This window comes from Epargyreus clarus, unplaced genomic scaffold (genome assembly GCF_041222505.1).
Source record: "Epargyreus clarus isolate Ecla_fem2 unplaced genomic scaffold, WU_Ecla_fem_2.2 ptg000007l, whole genome shotgun sequence".
NCBI classification, from domain to species: Eukaryota; Metazoa; Arthropoda; class Insecta; order Lepidoptera; family Hesperiidae; genus Epargyreus; species Epargyreus clarus.
This window is the reverse complement of record NW_027332215.1, coordinates 27,340,804-27,360,000: the sequence shown is the minus strand read 5'-3', so window position 1 is coordinate 27,360,000 and position 19,197 is coordinate 27,340,804. Positions and strand designations below refer to the sequence as shown.

Sequence of the window (19,197 nt, the reverse complement as noted above, 5' to 3'; positions counted from 1 at the left end):
AACCAACCAACCAACCAACCAACCAACCAACCAACCAACCAACCAACCAACCAATTTTTATATAACAAAAAAAGAAAAAAATAATTAAATTAAAGAAAAAAATATAAAACAATAGCGTCTCCATTCAAGTTAGGACAGAGTCACCATGTTACCCGAACAAATCAAGTGGTCATGCAATAGTAAGAATTGTACGTTTAGTAACAGACTTTACAATAAATCAAATAAATGGTTTATACATTCTGTTGATTTTTGTTGATAATTTTTAAAACTTAAAAATATTTTTTTCCGAACGAAATAGCTGTATTTATAATTTAGTGATAGCAATTACCTACTTATAATAATAATACTTACCGAAAACACGATATTCCATCATTTTTTAGCGTACTAGACGTGTGATTTTTGCAGTTTTTAAACGAGCACTGAGACGTGTTTATTCTCCGATCGTTTACGCGCGCGATCCGATCGGACGCGTTTAGGAAATATTGGCGATAAACATTGGACTCAACCGGCGAGTCCCAAGCACTTGAATGAAATTTATGTTAACTCGGGCGAGTCGTTGGCACTGAACGTGTTAAGCGCGATGCGTCTTTTAATTGATTTAAACCGCAGCAGATAGCAGAATTGTTTACTATTTAATACTTTGTTTTTGTATCCCGAAGATAAAATTAACATAATCTATTCATTTATTATATCTAACAATTTAGCATATCCTAGGATTATTATTAGACATTACTCACCACTATTACATATTTCATAAATCGCATACATATCTTAATACATTACAATTTATATTACAACTGTAGTTATTTAATTATACTATTAATTTTACGTATATTTGGGGTAGGTAAGTATATATCTCGTTAAAGTAATTTGCAATACGTTTATTAATTGTTATTAATTAACCTGTTGATCTACTTACCTATTCTGTGTTGCTAATGAGTGGTTGGCGTTGTTCCTAAACTCCTGATTTTCAGCAGCTGGGTAACCGATGGTAATCTGTTCAATTGTAGGTTATACTTTATTATTCGCGCATAGCATGTTCCAGCATCCTTCCTTACGCTTCGGCACCATAAAAATTAAACTACATATAATACAAGGTTAAATTAAATACTCTAATAGAACGTAGATAACAGATATACTAACGTTTCGTTTAACATACTCGTTCTTACACGTAATCGTAATTTTCTTAATATGTTCACTTTTGTAACACAAAACGGCACTTATTGAGCAGCACAATGTTTATAGTAGGTTAATATAAAATTAATAAAAAAAAGGGTAGAAGATTTTTTTCTTTTTTTCTCCCGTTTACAACACTTGGCACGATGTATACTGCACAGCCTTCCGAGCAACGTTCGCATACGGGCCGGGCTGAAAATCAGTTGCCGAGATCCAATCTCGGTTTTTTTCTGAGCTCCGGAACCTTTTTCACAGACTTTAGCTGCAACACTCGATTATGTATTTTGTTTGCTTTTATTTTTTAAGTTACTTTATTATTTTCATTTTTTTTTATATTTTGTGTAAATTTATTTCTTAAGAAAATTTAGTCAATAAGTTCATAATTAAGTTTGTGTTTCCATATGTGTATTTTTGGATTTCATTGTTTATTACGTGTTATAATTTGTTGTTGTTGCTTAAGTTCTTGAAATAAATAATCTATCTATGTATCTATTCCATTTTTTAGTAAAATAAATAAAAATGAATGTGGCGAATAATTTAAAATAAGACAAATATTTTTTTATTAGCTATAAATGAAACGTTAATACTTTGTACAATTCATGAAATTGAATTTTATAAAACTTGTGAAGACAGATTAAAAATTAAAAGTAAAGAAAATAAACTTTGTAGTACTCGTAGTTAGATGTACCCATTTTTCTGCATTGTACAATTTTCAAATCACAGACTTAGCTCTGATTCTATCTAGACTTTCGCGAAAAATTTCGCGACATCTGTTAGTATTATAATATTGTAATGTAACAAAACGGTGGGTCTAAATACTGCAAAGTTTATTTAGTTAATTTCATTGCATTAAAAAAAATATACAACTTATGTACGTAACTAAAAATTATAAAATTTATTTTTGAAAGTTTTTATTTAATCTGACTCTACTTTTGTGTGCATTGATAAAAAACCTTGAAAATGGCACGTCTTCTGAAAATACTCTTAAACAAAACCGATAGTGATGACGATAATTGTTTATTTCCTCGCCCACGGTGGTTTAAAACAAGGGCTAATTTTGGAGTATATGAAGAGCACGATTTCGTGTTAAAATTCCGTTTATAAAAGAAAATAAATATAATAAACGAATTATATAAAACAATAATAAAGATTTGTTTACGCCGAATTTAAAAAAAATCTAAAAACAACGAAACTAAACCAAAAAGCGCGGAATCACCATCAACTCAATTGTCAACGTAACGTATTATCCGAACAAATGTAAGAATATGCAGCGCTATTGTGCAAGTATACGTCAAACTGTCTATTTTACTTGGATGCATTACGTATTCGTTCAATTCATTCGTTCAACGTCACCGAGTAACTAGAATAATAAGATTTATGCGACGTTGGTGAAATCGGCCCTAAGCAGGGTTGTTGCTGATGCAGGTTTTTACTAGATCAGCTGATGCTGATGCTGATGCTGATTTTTTCAGATTAATATCAGCTGATGCCGATGCTGATGCTGATATTTAAAAATACTAAATATAAAAATATTTTATACTGAGGTATTTGTACGTCCCTTACGAGAATAGTCTTTTTAACCAACTTCACAAAATGAGACGGTTTCTCAATTCTACCGTATATATGTCTTTTTTTATGTTTGTTCGGATAACTTCGTCGTTTATGAACCGAACTGGATGATTTTTATTTTGTTGGAAAAAAAGATATTTCCAAAGTAGTTCCATTATAAGAAAATAAGGGTCTGATGATGGCAGACCAGAGAAATCGAGGGAAACTTTCAAAAATCGTAAGGGCGACTAGTGCATTTGTAAGATTTTTAGTATGTCATCACTGAAAAAGGTGAAAAAAAATTAATTAAAAAATATAATCGACTTCCATGTCACTACAAAGCAAAAATCAACTGAAACAAATTTTGGCTCAGCACATATCTCCAAAGCCGGCGCTCAACGAAATATATTTAGCACCGACTTCAGAACCAAACCAACATCCACTACCCTCCACTCTGCAGTGACACAGAAGTCGGCATTTATTTGTTATTTTTTTTTACAAAAACTACACTGTGTCGTATCTTTGTTCAATAACGAAATATTTGGTCATATTGCACTTTTCACTGGATGTGGCATTATGAATTGAATACATAATTCTGTGATTGATTGATTGAACTATGATCGAAAGTTATTGATGTCTGACCAAATTACGTTGTCAATACAATCGAATGATTGTTTGTTGACAACTTGTGCTTATAAACTTCTGTGATTGGCTAAAACTCCACGTGATTTAAGCTCGGTCCCGCCTTCAATGAACACGTTACAATTTCAATATCAGCATTAAATATCAGCATCTTTTGTTGCGGATGCGGATGCTGATGCTGATATTTAAAAGAAAGCTGATAATCAGCTGATGCTGATGCTGATGCTGATATTCGCAACAACCCTAGCCCTAAGGAAACGATAACCTTGAATAGTCAAGAATGAAAGATTGGTGAGGTTTGAACAAGTGGTTTAATGTTGAATGTTGTCGGCGGGTGGCGGGTGCGGCGGATGCGGCGCGGGCGCGCGCAGCAGGGCGCGGTGCAGGCGCTCGGCGCGGCGCAGCTGCCGCAGCGCGCGCAGGGCCAGCCGCACGTGACCGTCGCGCAGCGCTCGCGCACCGCCCGCCCACTCGTTCGCTGCAAATCACCACAACCGTCCATCCGTACCGTTATATTACAATTTACCTAATATTGTATATTTTTTATTATGTATGTTATATTATATTGGTATGAAAAAGTTAGGAGCTTTTTAACACGCTTTTATTAGCTTGGGTTGTACGTTTGTATGTATGTATGTAACAGTAACGAAATCTTTGAGCTCGATTTTTATCCACTTTGAACGTTCAGTTTAATTCAAAATTTTAAAGAATTATCAAAAACCGATGACAATACACGATTTTAATAATTTTGTACCATTGTCCTTATCAACATCCTCAGGATTAACGATTTTCGAGGGGAGAGAAAGCGCCTTATGGAGCGTACAGGCAAAGTTACTAGATTGATTTTTAGCTATGAGAAATAATAATGTTATTTCCCTATAACTCAAATGTATTGAAACATATCTATAATGCCATCTTTTAGAATGATTTTTAGGATTCCGTACTAAAAGGATAAAACGAAACCCTCCGCTGTCTGTTCGTAAGTCACAGGGCTTTATCTCTTAAACCGTAATAGATAGACACTTGACTTTTTTACAGGCGAGAGAAAGCACCTTATGGAGCGTACAGGCAAAGTTACTAGATTGATTTTTAGCTATGAAAAATAATAATGTTATTTCCCTATAACTCAAATGTATTGAAACATATCTATAATGCCATCTTTTAGAATGATTTTTAGGATTCCATACTCAAAGGATAAAACGAAACCATCCGCTGTCTGTTCGTGAGTCACAGGGCTTTATCTCTTAAACCGTAATAGATAGACACTTGATTTTTTTACAGACGGTGCATAATGATGGTCGCTATAACAACAAATACTGTAAAATAAATATAATGGAGCTTAACGTGTCAAAATGCTTTCATATCAAATTTACTAGAAAATTCCATTTCATTCCTTCAGTTTACTTCATTAATGATACGCAAATTTGTGAAACAGAAACAATTAAAGATCTGGGGATAAGTATTGATACCAAGTTAACTTTTGTACCACATATAGATTCAATGATAAAGAAAGCATCTAGAATGTTGGGTTTTATCATTAGATATTCCAAATTTTTCCAAAAAGCTTCAACTAAAATCATTATGTATAACAGTCTTGTAAGATCCACTTTGGAATATGGGAGTGTAGTTTGGCGTCCTCATTTTGCATCCCATATGCTTCGTATAGAGCGGGTACAGAAGAGATTTGTCAGGCATCTTGCGTATTCGTTAGGCAAAAATAAAGACGAGTATTCTTATAAAGCGTCTCTAGATCACTTCAATATGTCTAGCTTGGATACTCGGAGAGATGCATTAGATCTTATCTTTTTATATAAATTAGTAAATTCTCAGATACATTGTCCGCGTCTTCTCTCTAAGCTCTCCTTTAGAATACCCGTCAACATGCCTCGCAAACCGATTCAACTCTTCGTACCTCCCCATTGTAAAACTAAATTGGGATCAAACTCTCCTATTGCAAGACTTTCCATACTCTATAATAAGCGTAGTGAATCCACAGACATCGACATTAATAATATGTGTCTAGCTGCTTTTAGGAAGGCTGTATCTAAATTATAATTAGTGTTTCAATTTAATGTTTAATTTACTTGTACTATTTTTTTTCTCTTTTTTGTGTTGTTTTAGTTTTTGGTTTATAAAGTTTGTTATTCTATTTTCATTACCACGTTTAGATCTGTATTGCATGTGATGTTTACCTCTAAGTGGTTGTACATTTATTGCTTGCATTGTAACTAGATTTAATTTAAAAATATGTATAATGTTACAACCGTTGGTGAACTTAATAAAATAAATAAAAAAATAAATAAATACTAATTGAAATTTTATTTATTAGTATACTAATACAAATAATTGATTTTATCATAAAAGCGTGTTTTTTAGTTTTTTGAACTATATTTATTTTATAATTTAGGTATAGCATACGAACATGCATTCCACCTGACAGTAAGTGGCTAATGCCGCCCATGGCCATTTGTAATCAACCCCAGATAATATTAGATTCGTGCATGACTACCTGACCTACAAACCAGACCTACCTACTACCTGAGGTCGGTCACAGATGCGACGCTATCCCTGAAGACTCAGCTGGAATGACTCGTAAAAATATGTCTCCCTTACCACACCCCTCAAACCAGCAGTGCTTTACACTACTATTATTAGGCAGTAATAGGTGTAACGGTCGTGTCGCCGGAGTTAAACCAGAGAGGGTTTTACCACCTTCAAAAATTAATTTTGAAGCATTCATTAGAAATATGATTTGTGAAGTGTTGTCGCCTCGAAAATATTCCGCGTGGGGCAAATTACCCAATACACGCTACCTCGTCAATTATGGATCTTATGAAAATACCTACGTATTTTCAATCGAACTTACTTTTGTCATTGCCAACTAAATTGCAGCTGTCTCTTTCATCGCCAGAGAAATCGCTGGACATGGACCTGTAAAGACAATGTCAAAAAATTAGGTAAGTAATTTTATCTTATTTTACTTTTATTTCAATCGTTAAGTGTGTATTCAGTTTTAGTTTAACTCGGGATTAACAATATTTGTACTTCCGTTGTGTTTGCACGGCGACACTACGCGGGGACGCTGGAGGCGACGCGGGCGGGGAGGCGGGCCGAGTGGGCTTATCGTTAGGCGCGCACCTTTCAAAACGACAGTTATTAATATCAAACACATGTTATAGGTTAAATAACGTACACGTAGGTATAATACCTATGTCCCTGTAGTTCCGGGACTAGAATAGGGCTACGATATCCCCTGCCTGTCGTAAGAGGCGACTAAAAGGGGGCTTCCGGGATTGCGGGCGGCAAGAGTGGGAGCTCGAACCGTCCAGTATGCTACCCCGGGAAGGACGGCGGTATGTGTGGTTGCATACCGTCGTAATCACCAGATGTTGTGGGAGGAGCGAACGCTCCCCTAGGGCAGAGCCCGATTCGGGCATCGCGCTTGGAGGACTCCGGTTGTGTTTCGTTGGAGATCCCGGAGTTCTCCAACAAGCGCCGAGGACGGCCACCGGGGGGGTTTTAGTGCGGTAAAAATCCCACATAACCCGACGTCGCTCCCACGTCGTCGGGTACCTTTTGAAGGTTTCCCCCTCGAAAAGAAGAAAAAAAAAGGTATAATACCTAAGCTCAATAAATTTGTACAAGTTAGTGCTAAAATGTGGCTTACTGGTGAGGAGACGCTGCCCGTAGATGCGTCGCCTTGCCGCAGGCCGCTGTGGCCTCGGACCTTTTCAAGGTTACCTAAAAAGTACCCTTTCAAATTAACTTATATTTGGTCTAACATCCGAGTATATAGGTCGATCTCCACCGAGCTGGTTAGTGTGTGAAAAATATTTTATATTAAATTGAATGTCAACATTAAATATGCGTAAATTCTAGTTCATATAGGAGCTAAGTATTTTTGCTTTACATGGAAAATGTTGAGCGTATTTCGTTAGTATATTTTGGTTGTAAACTTTTATAAAAATGATCGATTTTAGTACTTTCGCTATATCCGCTATATATTGTTATTATTTTAAATATCTGTTTAATAATACAGAACTTAATTTTAAACCCTATGTTCCCCTCTTAGATGTAGATAACATAACTATGTTAGCAATAATAATAGCTTATTTAGATAATTTATTAGTTTTATATAGATAAGTTTAACTTATATAGATGAGTTATTTGATTTGCTATTATAACCATACTTTTTTCTGCTAGAAACATTTATACGTGAATTATTTACTTTCTGCCATCGAGGTGATATGATAGGTGTATCGGGTGCGGCGCATAGAGTCGGGCGCGGCGCGGAGTACGCCATCAGCCACAGCGGCGCGGGCGGCGGCCGCGGCGAGAAGTACGCGAGCCCGCGCGCGCCCTCGCCACCGCCCGGCACCGCCGCCACTAAGTCACCGCTGTCGGTAGACGCAACACGAGATATTATGTACCTGTATGGATGTGGACTTCGGATATTCTAGTTACGAAGTGAAATTATTCCTACCAAATACATAGTTTTATTAGCATAAAATGCTGTATAGTGTGTACGGCTTACGGAGAGGCAGGTGGCGGCGGAAGCGGCGGCGAGGGCGGCGGAGAGCGCGGCGTGCGCACGGAGGGGCTGCGCGGACGGCGCACGGGCCTGTCGGCCGCGCGCACCGATCTGCAACTCTTTTAATTATTGTAAGTCGTTTTCTACACTTACAGCCCCACACTAGGATTTCCTGTATCATGGGTGCCATGTACACATACCAAGTCGGATACAATGTTGGAAAGTGGAGTCCGTATGCCACACAGAATTACAATGTCCAGTGCTGAGCGAGCGAGTCGGCTTCGGGAGCGTCGCAAAACTGTCAGAACACCCTCAGCGAGCACCAGCACCGGCCAGATGTGAATATATAGGAACGGCGCTTCGTCCGTGTACATCTATACAGTTCCCGGGAAATTACAATGTATACTTACAGGTTTGCCGATAGGTGATATGTAAATATTCCCAACTTTTGTTTGTGGTGTACCTGGCAGGGGAGGAGAGCGCGCGCGGTCGTCGCCGGCGGCACGCGTCTGTCGCGTCGCTGCCCGCTCTGCTCGAAACTCCGCCTGTACCAATACAATGATGACGTCTTGCATATTAACAGACCACCAGGTTCGACAAGAAAGCGCTATAACTATTTTTTAAAAACAAGTAAAGCTGAATAGATTTCGTATTTAGATGTAGTATACAAGTAAAAACATCTTATCCACCACAATTAGCATAGGCGCATGTAGTTAAAAACTGTCCATAGATATATGGGTACTTACGAGATTCAGCGAGAGCGGTGACCGTTGGCGGCGTGGCGAAACACTGTCGCTCCGACGTCTCTGCCCTGCTCGACCGAGAACCATGAAAACCATCATAAGCTTTCAAGGATTGTTGTTTTTGATAATATTTATTTATTTTTACGTTTGTTATATATAATTGTCATATAAAACCTGTAAAATAATTGATCGTCTGAAAGCAAATTCCACGAGTCCAAATCCGAATAGGAATTAAGTGCCATACAGGCTAATCCGTGCTTTTAAACGTTGAAGTGCTTGAAATAATTAATAAAACTGGCCCTAGCTCGATAGATTTTCGTTTACCATTCCTTCGTTCCCGTGATCTTGCATTAACTGGAGCCAGAGGAAATAATTATCGAGACTCATCGGGAGCACCGAAACTTGTTTGGACAACGTCAATCAGAACATAGACACTGTATCCAACATGCGTCTTGAACGTCTCACTTACTTCTACCATACTTAATATACTGTCAGCTGGTGCTACTGATCGGACAATTAAAGTGATTTAAAATCAAGAATTTACAAATTTTGTTGAAATTGATTGCAATATTCGATGGGCAGAAACCGGAAAGCGGTAACACTAAATAAAAGCTTGTAAAAATACAATACTGATTGTTACACGTACATTAAATCTTTATTAACTCCAGTTTTCATGTTTAAAGAAATTTCAAATTGGATTTAGAATTATTGTTACTAATACTTCGTCAACTCTTACTCCCAACAAAAATAATTTACTATAACCTTATGTCAATGTCAGTATTCTTAAATTATTTTTTTGGTAAGAAAAATGTTTCAATTTGGAGCCAGGAATAAAATGTATGAGTAAAAAAATTGTCTAAGTATCACTCGCACTAGCAGGAGCTCGATTAAAACTTGGCCACTCAATCCCAGGCACGAAACTTTGATTGTCCAAAGTTAAGTGCGTATAAGAAATTGATTGTCACCACCACACCTCAGTTATCCTTAAAAAAGTCTCGAAGGTGAGTGTAGTCTACAAAATAAATAGGCACATGGTAACTAACCTGGACGAAAGAGCTTTGCTCGGTGTTGTTTTAAATGAAGTTTAGCTAGATTGATTTATTGGCCCCAAAACTCCCCATACATATTATAGTAATACATAGTACGAGAGCCCACGACCAAAATGTTTGTCTCATAGTAATACAGCCACAGCCGCATCTAATTGATATATTTATTTCAAACTCGAAAATACCAATTACAGACATTTTTTAACCGACTTCCAAAAAGGAGGAGGTTACTCAATTCGACCGTATATATATATATATTTTTTTTATGTTTGTTCGGCGATTTTTTCACGATGCCGCGACCGATCGACATGATTCATACACCATTGTATGCGGCTAGTTTCACAGGGGGTCCCATTTCGAGGAAATTTGAAAATTTTTCTTCAACGCATCCTTGAATACAATAACTGCTTTCGCATGACTTACTTTGGTGCTAATGTCATACGAGAAGTCGGCTTCATGCCGACTTGCAAGGTAAAAGATACAACACACACAACCAATCACTCACACCAATGAATCACACCAACACAATCAATTGCAACACATAACAACTACACATACACACACACACTACACCATCACACGATCAGAAGTCACACCGTATCCTTCAAAAATAAATTAATTAATTATTCTATCTTAATTGTTTGCCATCACACATATAAGGACAAATATATCATTTGCATGGTTCGATGGTGCCAACACCAGATGAACCGCATCAATTTCTGCAAATATATTTCATTTCGTCGATGGTGGATCAGCTGAATGTGCGGTGCAATATACAGGGCACACAACGGTTAAAGAGATGAATTATTGAACAGTTGCAAGCATTTTTTCACGCTAATAACGATGTGGTTAATATGTTCAAAACAGCATTGAAAGGAATGCTATCGGATACGCACAAATTTGTTATAAGAGCGGATCGTACCCCAACAGGTGAACATGTGCGAAGATTCAATGATCGTTGATGATGTTGATGCTGCAATTATTGTTGGCGATCCAACTACATCACGAGACATTGTCTTTCAGCGAAGAAGCAATATCATGCATCGTGTAAACGAGACACATCGTTTGTACGATGTATTACAATATCCAATAATTTATTGGCAAGGGCAAATAAAGTTCAACTAAATTACACTTCATTTTTGTAATCGAAATGAATTCATTACTGTTGTGAAATGAAATATTTTTTTCCTTTTCAAATATAAAACAAAAACATTATTTTTTCATCTTTTAATCCCCAAACGAAATGTTACAAAAAACGAAGCCATCTGGTGGCGAAATGGAGTTTGCCGGGTTTGCTAGTGTAGTATAGATTTTATACAATTTCGGCCGTATTGCTATGATACATGGTTTCAGTCGTGGGCTCTGGTACTATAAATGGATTAGATATATAGGAATTGCTCGTTTAAAGGTATTAGAGTTAACTAGCTCCTAATTTATATTATATAATTAATATAATAAATTATAAAATAAGTACATGTAATAAAAAATATTGAAATCAACTCTATCTAGTGCACCACATGAAACATTAGTTTCATAGTATTGACTTCACATAGCTCGGTTGGAGTAAATTATTACAAAATAATTTGAAACCCGCACGTGACTTTGAATTTATTATTCAATCTTAATCGATTTCTACGTTTGTTGTTGTTGTTACCTTTTTTTTCTTTTTTTTCTTTTCTCGAGGGGGAAACCTTCAAAAGGTACCCGACGACGTGGGAGCGACGCCGGGTTATGTGGGATTTTTACCGCACTAAAACCCCCCCGGTAGCCGTCCTCAACGCTTGTTGGAGAACTCCGGGATCTCCGACGGAACACAACCGGAGCCCTCCAAGCGCGATGCCCCGATCGGGCTCTACCCTGGGGGAGCAGTATTCGCTCCTCCCACACCATGTAGTGTTTACGACGGTATGCGACCACACATACCGCCGTCCTTCCCGGGGTCGCTAGCTGGACGGTTCGAGCTCCCACTCTTGCCGCCCGCAACCCCGGAAGCCCCCTTTTAGTCGCCTCCTACGACAGGCAGGGGATACCGTAGCCCTATTCTAGTCCCGGAACTACAGGGACAAGGATTAGAAGTTGGGTCCTTGGCTCGGTTTGGATTTTTATTAGCGCTTAATGCTTTAATTAATAAATAAAACTATAAAAATTTTAAGAGGATTACAATCTTTATACAAAATGTTGATGAGTACCAGAAAGATTCATTAAATACATGTGGTAAGTTAGTGAACGCGACACGAATGATGGGCGGCCCGGCCATTTAGCGGGCCGGGGTAGCTTTACTCGTGGCCGGCAGCGATGATCTCGAGCAGGCTGGTGTAGCAGCCGGCGGTCAGGCAGCCCAGCCCCACCAGCACGATGGTGACGTCGCGCAGCAGCCGGTAGCGGCACGGCCCGTAGCTGTCGGGGTACCACACGCACACGTCCATCACGCCCGGGAACACCAAGGCCAGTAGCGACAGGCACAGCGCGCCGAACAGCGCGATGAACGGGCCCAGGTGCGGCATCGCCACTGCCAGCAGCCCTGCGCCCAACATGATCATTTACAAACTAACATTTACCTACTACCTGTCACATAACTATTCAATCGTTGCAAATTAAATTCTCATCTCTTCATCGACCTGTGTGTGGTCAACATCATAATATATATATGATATGATACATAATATATACATAATTATGATATGTAAAATAATGTAATGTTCATCAACATTCTGTTAAATAATTTAATGCAATCTACATAAATCATATTATAAACATATCGGTAGAACTTAATCATTATTCAATGATTATTTACTGAACCCATTATTTACGTAATCTAAAAAATTACACTCTAGGCCGAAACTTATATGCAAATGCATATTCACATAGTGCATATCGCAGCATTCAAGCAGTTTAGTCTATCAGTAAAGTAAAGACAGTTTGAATATTGAAAATGAATGGCAATGTGCTAAATAAGTAAATACATTAAGAAAATAATGCAGTACACTTGAATTTAAAACGGTTTTAGTGTTCGTTTGCCGGATGCCACTGATGTTTATTTTTATTATAATATTGAAGTAACAAACGAGCATGTAGTCCATCTGATAATAAAAGTTCTTTGACAGGTATAGTCCATATCAATTTAGTGACTCAAAACACAATAGTCGCTGAAGCGATACTCGTATTGTAGTCAGCCTAATAGTAAAATTAGTAAAATATTTATTTTATGTGATCTGTGATTATTAATGAACATTATGATAGAAACGTTGGTTGTAGTGTTGGTGAATGGTGATGATCGCAGAAGGTAATGAACAAGCCAGTTACACGGGATGACGACGAGCAGCACGCGCAGCAGGTAGTCGCAGACGCACTGCCGCGTCGGCCTGATGCACTTCTTGAGCTTGCGCCACACGATGTTGTACGCCACGAAGTTTTGCAGTGGAAAGGTGAGGAAGATGGCCACTGCGAAGATTACTTTGGCCACTTGCGCTTTTCTGAAATGTTTACGTTTACGCGTTATTTAATTAATTATTTTTCTTAAACCATTGTTTTAGTAAACGCAACCCTTACTTTTGTTCTTGCGGTAGGTTAAGCGTTAATGAAGCCTTTATACTGTCCCCGTATTTCAAATAGCCGAATACGCCAACGACCATATAAAGTGACATTATAATGAGCATGCCGATATTAAATAAACCAAACAGACCGACAAATCGCTTAGGGTCTTCCATATTGTACTCCAAGGCCAGAACCTGCGTACAAAAATAGAAATAATATACTGAAATAAATATAGCATTATTAATTAATACACTGCATGCATTTTATATTAAAACAATGTTGACAGCTGCGAGACCGTAGGATACTTGCGCAAAACAACGACGTTATAATATTCTTATGTCAATAGTCATATGTTACATGACTGTCGGCAGTTCACTAACCACTCCGACCGCTTCCAAGGCAAATAAGGTAATACCGATGAAAATGGGTATCTCTTGTAAACTTTTTATTTGAAGCTTTTCATCTTCAAGAGTCACGTCGTCTTCGATCAAGTAGAAGAACACGAGGAGGAGGCCAAGGATCGTGACGATGTTGGAGATGGAGGAGAGCGGCGTCATCAGCTTTAGGTCCTTCACCAAACTCAGGATGGCGAGCGGCCCGAGCAAAATGCAAAGATGCATACGCAACGAAATCTCCTGACCGTAGAAATCACACACCTGCACGGAAATTTCTAATTTTAACGGTTTCCAAAAATGTAAAGTTCGATGTAATGTGCGTAAAACGTGCCCGTAAAACCACCTGTTTGATATTTTCGGCGGCAAACACGAAGTAAATGCAGCAGATGCCGAGCTGCCACAGGATAAGCGTCGCGTCAACGAAGTAGTAGAGAGTGGGCGCGGCCCAGCGCAGGCAGGGCGGGCCGCCCTCCAGCGCCAGCCGCATGGACTTGGGGTACGCCATGTAGCCGCGCCGACATCGCTTGCACAGGTGGTACTGCGCCGCGATCTGTGCCGCACCCAACATTAACGAATATCCAATGTAATCAGATCTATTACAATGAGGTCTAGTGATATTGGAAAAGAACGAAAAAAAGTCAGATATCCGTGCGTTCAATAAAGTAAAACTACGCACCAGCAATTGTATGCAGTATGTGGCAAAGGAGCCGATAAGCACGATACCGACGATGCTGAAGAGAATGCCCATGCGACTGACGGCGTCGGGCATGGCCAGCACGCCCGCGCCCACGCTGCCCTTCAGCAAGTGGATCATGGTGTCCGAGTACCTGCAGCCACAACCGGTTCACGTCACTTTCGAGATAATCGCATGCCTTGCATGACGACATGATGTAACATAAATTGTGATGAGCACTCACGATGTTGGCTTTTCCACCTTGCGGTGAGTGTGGGGGTCGAAAGACTCCTCGTCTTCTCCTGCAACAGACCGCCGAGAAATGTGAGCGATGTTCAGGTTGTTTAAGTCAGCAGGTAGGCAGGTACTACATAACTAAATTGCTTTTAATTCAACATATCAGAATGAAAGGCTGATAAGCCGTTTACGCGAACTACTGACTACCCATCTACCCATACTACCTATGATAATAATGCGTAAGACGGGTCAAGTACCGAGGGCACTGTATAATTTCCGGTGAATTACCATATTATAGGGTGAAATACATTTATTATCTCTGTCCGGTACCTAAAATATCTATATTCCTATATACTTATATCGCATTTAATTGCCCTGGGGTTTTGATCCTGAATAACATTACATCTTTTATTTTCGTACATGTCATAGAAGACAACTAGGGGTCTAAATCCGAGAAAAGAACTGCAGCGTCTTTCTATTAGCTAAGCATTATCATGCCGTCACTCCATGCCCGGCGTCCCCGCGTCAGAACAGTATTCCTTTTATCCTTTTGAGACAATTGAATAATATTATACATAACATTTGTTAAGAATTCGCATACCACCGGTAATGGTGTCTACGATGCCGGCCATGAACTCGTATATGAACATGGCGCTTGCCTACCAGGTGCTCACACCTCACGAAGAAAACTGTTAACTTATTAAATAAAAATGTAGATATTACTTTGTTATGAACGGTTAAACTACGACAATTCTTTGAAGGGTTAGCTTTGACATTTAGTATATATACGAGTAGAATATTATGCATTAGGAATGATACAGCGTGTAGCATAGATATAGCGTAGAGAAAAAATTCTATATCTATGACGTGTAGTGATAATACCATAGAGATTAATTGGTATCCCTAATAAAATAAATTAGCCGTCAAAAGTTTATTTATTCCTCAGAGTAATGACTATACCAATTTATTCGTAGTTTAATGGACGATTGATGTATTTTGTTTGTCCGCTTGGCGGACGGCTAGCAGTGTGGTCACAGACCTGTACCACACCTATACTCTAAGAGCGGTATTTCTTCCGCTTAGCAAGCAAATAGAAACTTCGAAAAATATTTATCTTGAGTTTTAGCTATAAATGCAAAAATTGTTACGGTGAAAATGTTTCATATTTTTTCTTTAACCAGTCTTTTCCTTTGTCATAGTTATAACATTACCCTTTAAAGTTTGATCCGTATTTATGATACCTCATCGGATAGCGTAATGCCTAATACAGGTACTTCTATATTTTTTCCAAATTAGTTAATTTCTACTGTACATTAATAATAATTTTGAAAGAGACAGAATCTTCTATGGTTCGACTTATGGTTGTGGTCTGGGGCACATTCCTAGCTACTAACAGCAATGTGTAGCGCTGTTCTGTTCTGGTTTGAAGGGTGTGGTAAGGCATACATTTATCCATCGCATTCCAGCTTAGTTCTCAGGAGTAGAGTCACATCTGGGGCGATCTCAGGTAGGAATCCAATCTTATTTGGGATTGATTACAGATATCTATGGGCGGCAGTAAACACTTACCATTAGATGGATTGCGTACTCCTTTGAAACTCCTTTATTATCAAAAAATGATTATAATAGATATATATAATAGATAGTGCTTATGGTTCATAACATAATGCGTGCTATACTCTTTTGCTATTGTCAAATTTCTTCTTTAGCTGAATTGCATAGATTGTGCATTAACATCGGACGTTAGTCAGACGTATACAATCACGAAGATAAATTAATGTTATTGTAAAAAATTAATATTGGCTTCCGCAAACTATACTATAATAACAAATTAAAAGACGTAGAACGTTTTTCACTCAATAATTGTGGAACTATTAATTGAAGCAGAGTTTTGTATATTGTTTTGGAAACTAAAACAGGAGGAGTTTTTATCGTGTACTTCAAAATTTTGATGCACTATATTTAAGTAAATTAGAGAACCCATAATGGTGGATGAATCCATTTGGCTATAAAAATAACGGGGGTCGTCACGTAGCAATATGCACGTAGCGGTCCATCTGCTTTTCAGTAAAGTTGATCATTCATTTTTATATTTTTTATATACAGGGTGAATTTTTCATATAGGCTTTCAGGGTTAAATCTGAATGCATTTTCGCATGCTGTGTGCATGCGTGCATGCATGCGCATTCGAATGCTGAAATGAGTTATGATGCCGATTTTGATAGAAACTATAACTGTATCATTAGTTTTTAAAATATCTTTTTCCCTATCCGGGAATCGAACGGGTTCCTTTTGGAAAAAAATAACACACCTATATTCATCTATCTATCATTCATATGCGGATAGTAATAAGGATCAAATTCGGAAGAGTAATATTTTATGACAAACCAAAGCAAAAGCTTCTTTTTTAACTCCTTTCAGCAGCAGCATAGTTTCGGATTTGGCCCTGAAAGTCCATTTGAAAATTTCACCCTGAATATGTACTCATATAAATATTTATAGGCAAAATACGTAAATATTCCTTTGAGAAGTTTCTTAGTCAGAGGTAGAGAACGTGTAAGATGCGCGCGCCGCCCTGCCCCCGCCGCCGCCCGTCACCCGCCGCCGCCGCCGCCGCCGCCCTGCGCCCGCCGCAGCTCTGTCACGCGCGAGCCGCCCGAGCCGCTCCCGCCACGTGACGCCGCCGCACGCGTACCGCATACGCACTCGTGACGTAACAAGGTACGGATCATTACTACGTTGTCTCACACTCACTTGAGTCATGGAGATATTTTAATTAAACCTATGTAACAATCTGAAATTGAACGTAGCATTTGGCTGAGTGATTGTCACACAAGATTATTTCAATGAAGTCATTTATATTAAACTTAATAGGTTGGACTTACACCATACGGGAATGTTAATATTGAGCTTCTTCAATGAAGCTTAACTCGATATGCCTTCAAGATTGTCGTGATTGAAGTTCAAATCTGTTCCTGAAGTGTACTATCCTAGCCTCGTGCCTAGGATTCTCATCTAGGACCTTTGCATTTATACCAGTGATTTGTGTATCGATAGGTAATAAATCTAAGTATCCAAATTAGTTCTATAAAATGTTGCCATTTACAACATATTCTACAGAAAGGAAACTTCCACGGGTAATGTAATGACAAACTGGCAAAACCTTCGTGCCATAGTTGGTTCCCAAAGCACATCGATTACACTTTGTCGTTAACCTATTACTGTCCCGTCGTTTCTTTGACATGATCTTTCTATGACAAACACAACGATATGCAGCGCGCATATGTTGCATATCATGCAATTGAATGTCTACGTAAGAGCCATGGTATTATACAGACCGATCAGGGGTCCGTCTGCCGAAAGGCACCTTCTCATAAATTATTAATACTGTAGGTACATTTTTTGCTTGGTAAACAATTATAATAATAGACTTACTTTTTTGTGTTTTACAAATTGCGTAATTAACGCATGTGAAATTGGTAATTATGTATTTTGGCAATGGCACATCTCAATTTAAATACTTCCCTTCAGGATAAAAACATTCTCACGGTGATTACACCTATTAATAACAACGTTTACCAATATCTCATTTGTGTTAAACTTATAAAAAAGTTTGTCATATTTTGCATTGTATTCACAAACGTATCTAATACTTGTTGATTAAACCAATTATATACTTATTTATGTATGAACCATTCCATCACTATCTAATTTCTTGAATAGTTTTAATTTAATAGTTTAGCCGCTAAAGTACAAAAATAATGCGGAGATTGTGATGAGTATCGAAACCACGAGTCGTATGATTCTTGACGAAGCGTCTCATGTAACAATCTCAATAAGTAAATGAAGTGGAATAGAATCGCGTATCGTAAAGGATATATTTTATATCAGCGCTGTAGGCTGCTGGCTTGCAGAGTTAGGTACAAATTCATTACAAAAGAGGGCATTACATTTCATTTTCTTCATACAATACTCAGTTCCTAGTATGGATTGTGTTTACAACTGACATTCGAGTAATGCGTTGTACCTATGTCCCACAGTTAATCTTAGGGCATTTCATAAAAACATGCAAGTTGATTATAACATGTTTTCTTGCTGAGTAAATTTACCAATCATACGTCAATATACAGGATGAATTTCTCAAGACGCCCTGGAGGGCCAAATCCAAAAATACCTATAAGAAATAGCAAAAAATGCCGAAAGAAGTTAAGATGGCGTTTTGATTAAAACTAAAACTATATCATTAGATTTTTGACACATCTATATTCCTGTCTATATTTTTGTTTTTGTGTCATGGTATCCCATGGTGTAGCTTAGAAGCGTCAAAATGCAGTAAAATTCATAAATAACAAACTAAACGAAAATCCTATTATGAAGTCGTAGTATGAAGCCAGAGTTGCGATGTAAACGCAAATTTACGTAGGAACTTTTTTGGGATACTTACATGAATGCATTCAAATCACACAAATCGTCCCGAATGTCTCCAACGGATTGATTTCTATAGTGACAACGGTCTTAACAACTCGGACAGTCTAAAGAATAAATAAGACGGTCGTAATTCGGTAACTCGTACTGGACGGTCGCACGGGTAGCGCGCGAGGCCGCGGCCGGGAATGAATGAGATAATGACGCTGCATGGGTGTGGCGACGATCCGACGCCGGAGAATGAGAA

General features: G+C 38.3%; 2 protein-coding genes across 5 annotated transcripts; both read right to left on the bottom strand.

Moving 5' to 3' along the window:
* Window positions 1–3,658: 3,658 nt before the first annotated feature.
* Window positions 3,659–9,480, bottom strand: LOC140743779 (uncharacterized). 2 transcript variants are annotated; one of them, XM_073075367.1, is made up of 9 exons: window positions 9,287–9,480; window positions 8,644–8,708; window positions 8,361–8,442; window positions 7,901–8,008; window positions 7,595–7,763; window positions 7,034–7,107; window positions 6,412–6,504; window positions 6,233–6,297; window positions 3,659–3,844 (listed from the first exon to the last, which is right to left on the bottom strand). In XM_073075367.1, exons 1-9 carry the CDS (start codon window positions 9,313–9,315, stop codon window positions 3,678–3,680), a joined length of 852 nt encoding a protein of 283 aa, XP_072931468.1. In that variant the 5' UTR covers window positions 9,316–9,480; the 3' UTR covers window positions 3,659–3,677. The 2 variants fall into 2 exon arrangements, with proteins under 2 accessions (XP_072931468.1, XP_072931469.1); XM_073075368.1 differs by lacking the exon at window positions 7,901–8,008.
* A 557-nt stretch (window positions 9,481–10,037) lies between these two features.
* On the bottom strand, window positions 10,038–19,110 carry LOC140743778 (proton-coupled amino acid transporter-like protein acs). 3 transcript variants are annotated; one of them, XM_073075364.1, is made up of 9 exons: window positions 18,970–19,060; window positions 15,127–17,230; window positions 14,533–14,590; window positions 14,292–14,442; window positions 13,959–14,165; window positions 13,601–13,876; window positions 13,236–13,414; window positions 12,990–13,159; window positions 10,038–12,207 (listed from the first exon to the last, which is right to left on the bottom strand). In XM_073075364.1, the coding sequence occupies exons 2-9, from the start codon at window positions 15,173–15,175 to the stop codon at window positions 11,963–11,965; spliced, it is 1,335 nt and encodes a 444-aa protein (XP_072931465.1). In that variant the 5' UTR covers window positions 15,176–17,230; window positions 18,970–19,060; the 3' UTR covers window positions 10,038–11,962. The 3 variants fall into 3 exon arrangements, with proteins under 3 accessions (XP_072931465.1, XP_072931467.1, XP_072931466.1); XM_073075366.1 differs by lacking the exon at window positions 15,127–17,230 and having other exon boundaries at window positions 18,970–19,110; XM_073075365.1 differs by lacking the exons at window positions 14,533–14,590; window positions 15,127–17,230 and having other exon boundaries at window positions 18,970–19,108.
* Window positions 19,111–19,197: the final 87 nt, after the last annotated feature.

Bases quoted from the DNA above. Each gene is read 5' to 3' on its own strand.
- LOC140743779 (XM_073075367.1), bottom strand. From the start codon at position 9,315: ATGAAAACTGGAGTTAATAAAGATTTAAT. The intron at 8,443-8,643 runs GTAAGTACCCAT...GTATTGGTACAG, and splicing joins CACCGCTCTCGCTGAATCTC to GCGGAGTTTCGAGCAGAGCG. The intron at 7,108-7,594 runs GTAAATAATTCA...GGTACTTTTTAG, and splicing joins TATCACCTCGATGGCAGAAA to GTAACCTTGAAAAGGTCCGA.
- LOC140743778 (XM_073075364.1), bottom strand. From the start codon at position 15,175: ATGTTCATATACGAGTTCATGGCCGGCATCGTAGACACCATTACCGGT. The intron at 13,877-13,958 runs GTGGTTTTACGG...ATTTCCGTGCAG, and splicing joins CCGCCGAAAATATCAAACAG to GTGTGTGATTTCTACGGTCA. The intron at 13,415-13,600 runs GTTAGTGAACTG...TTTTGTACGCAG, and splicing joins CCTTGGAAGCGGTCGGAGTG to GTTCTGGCCTTGGAGTACAA.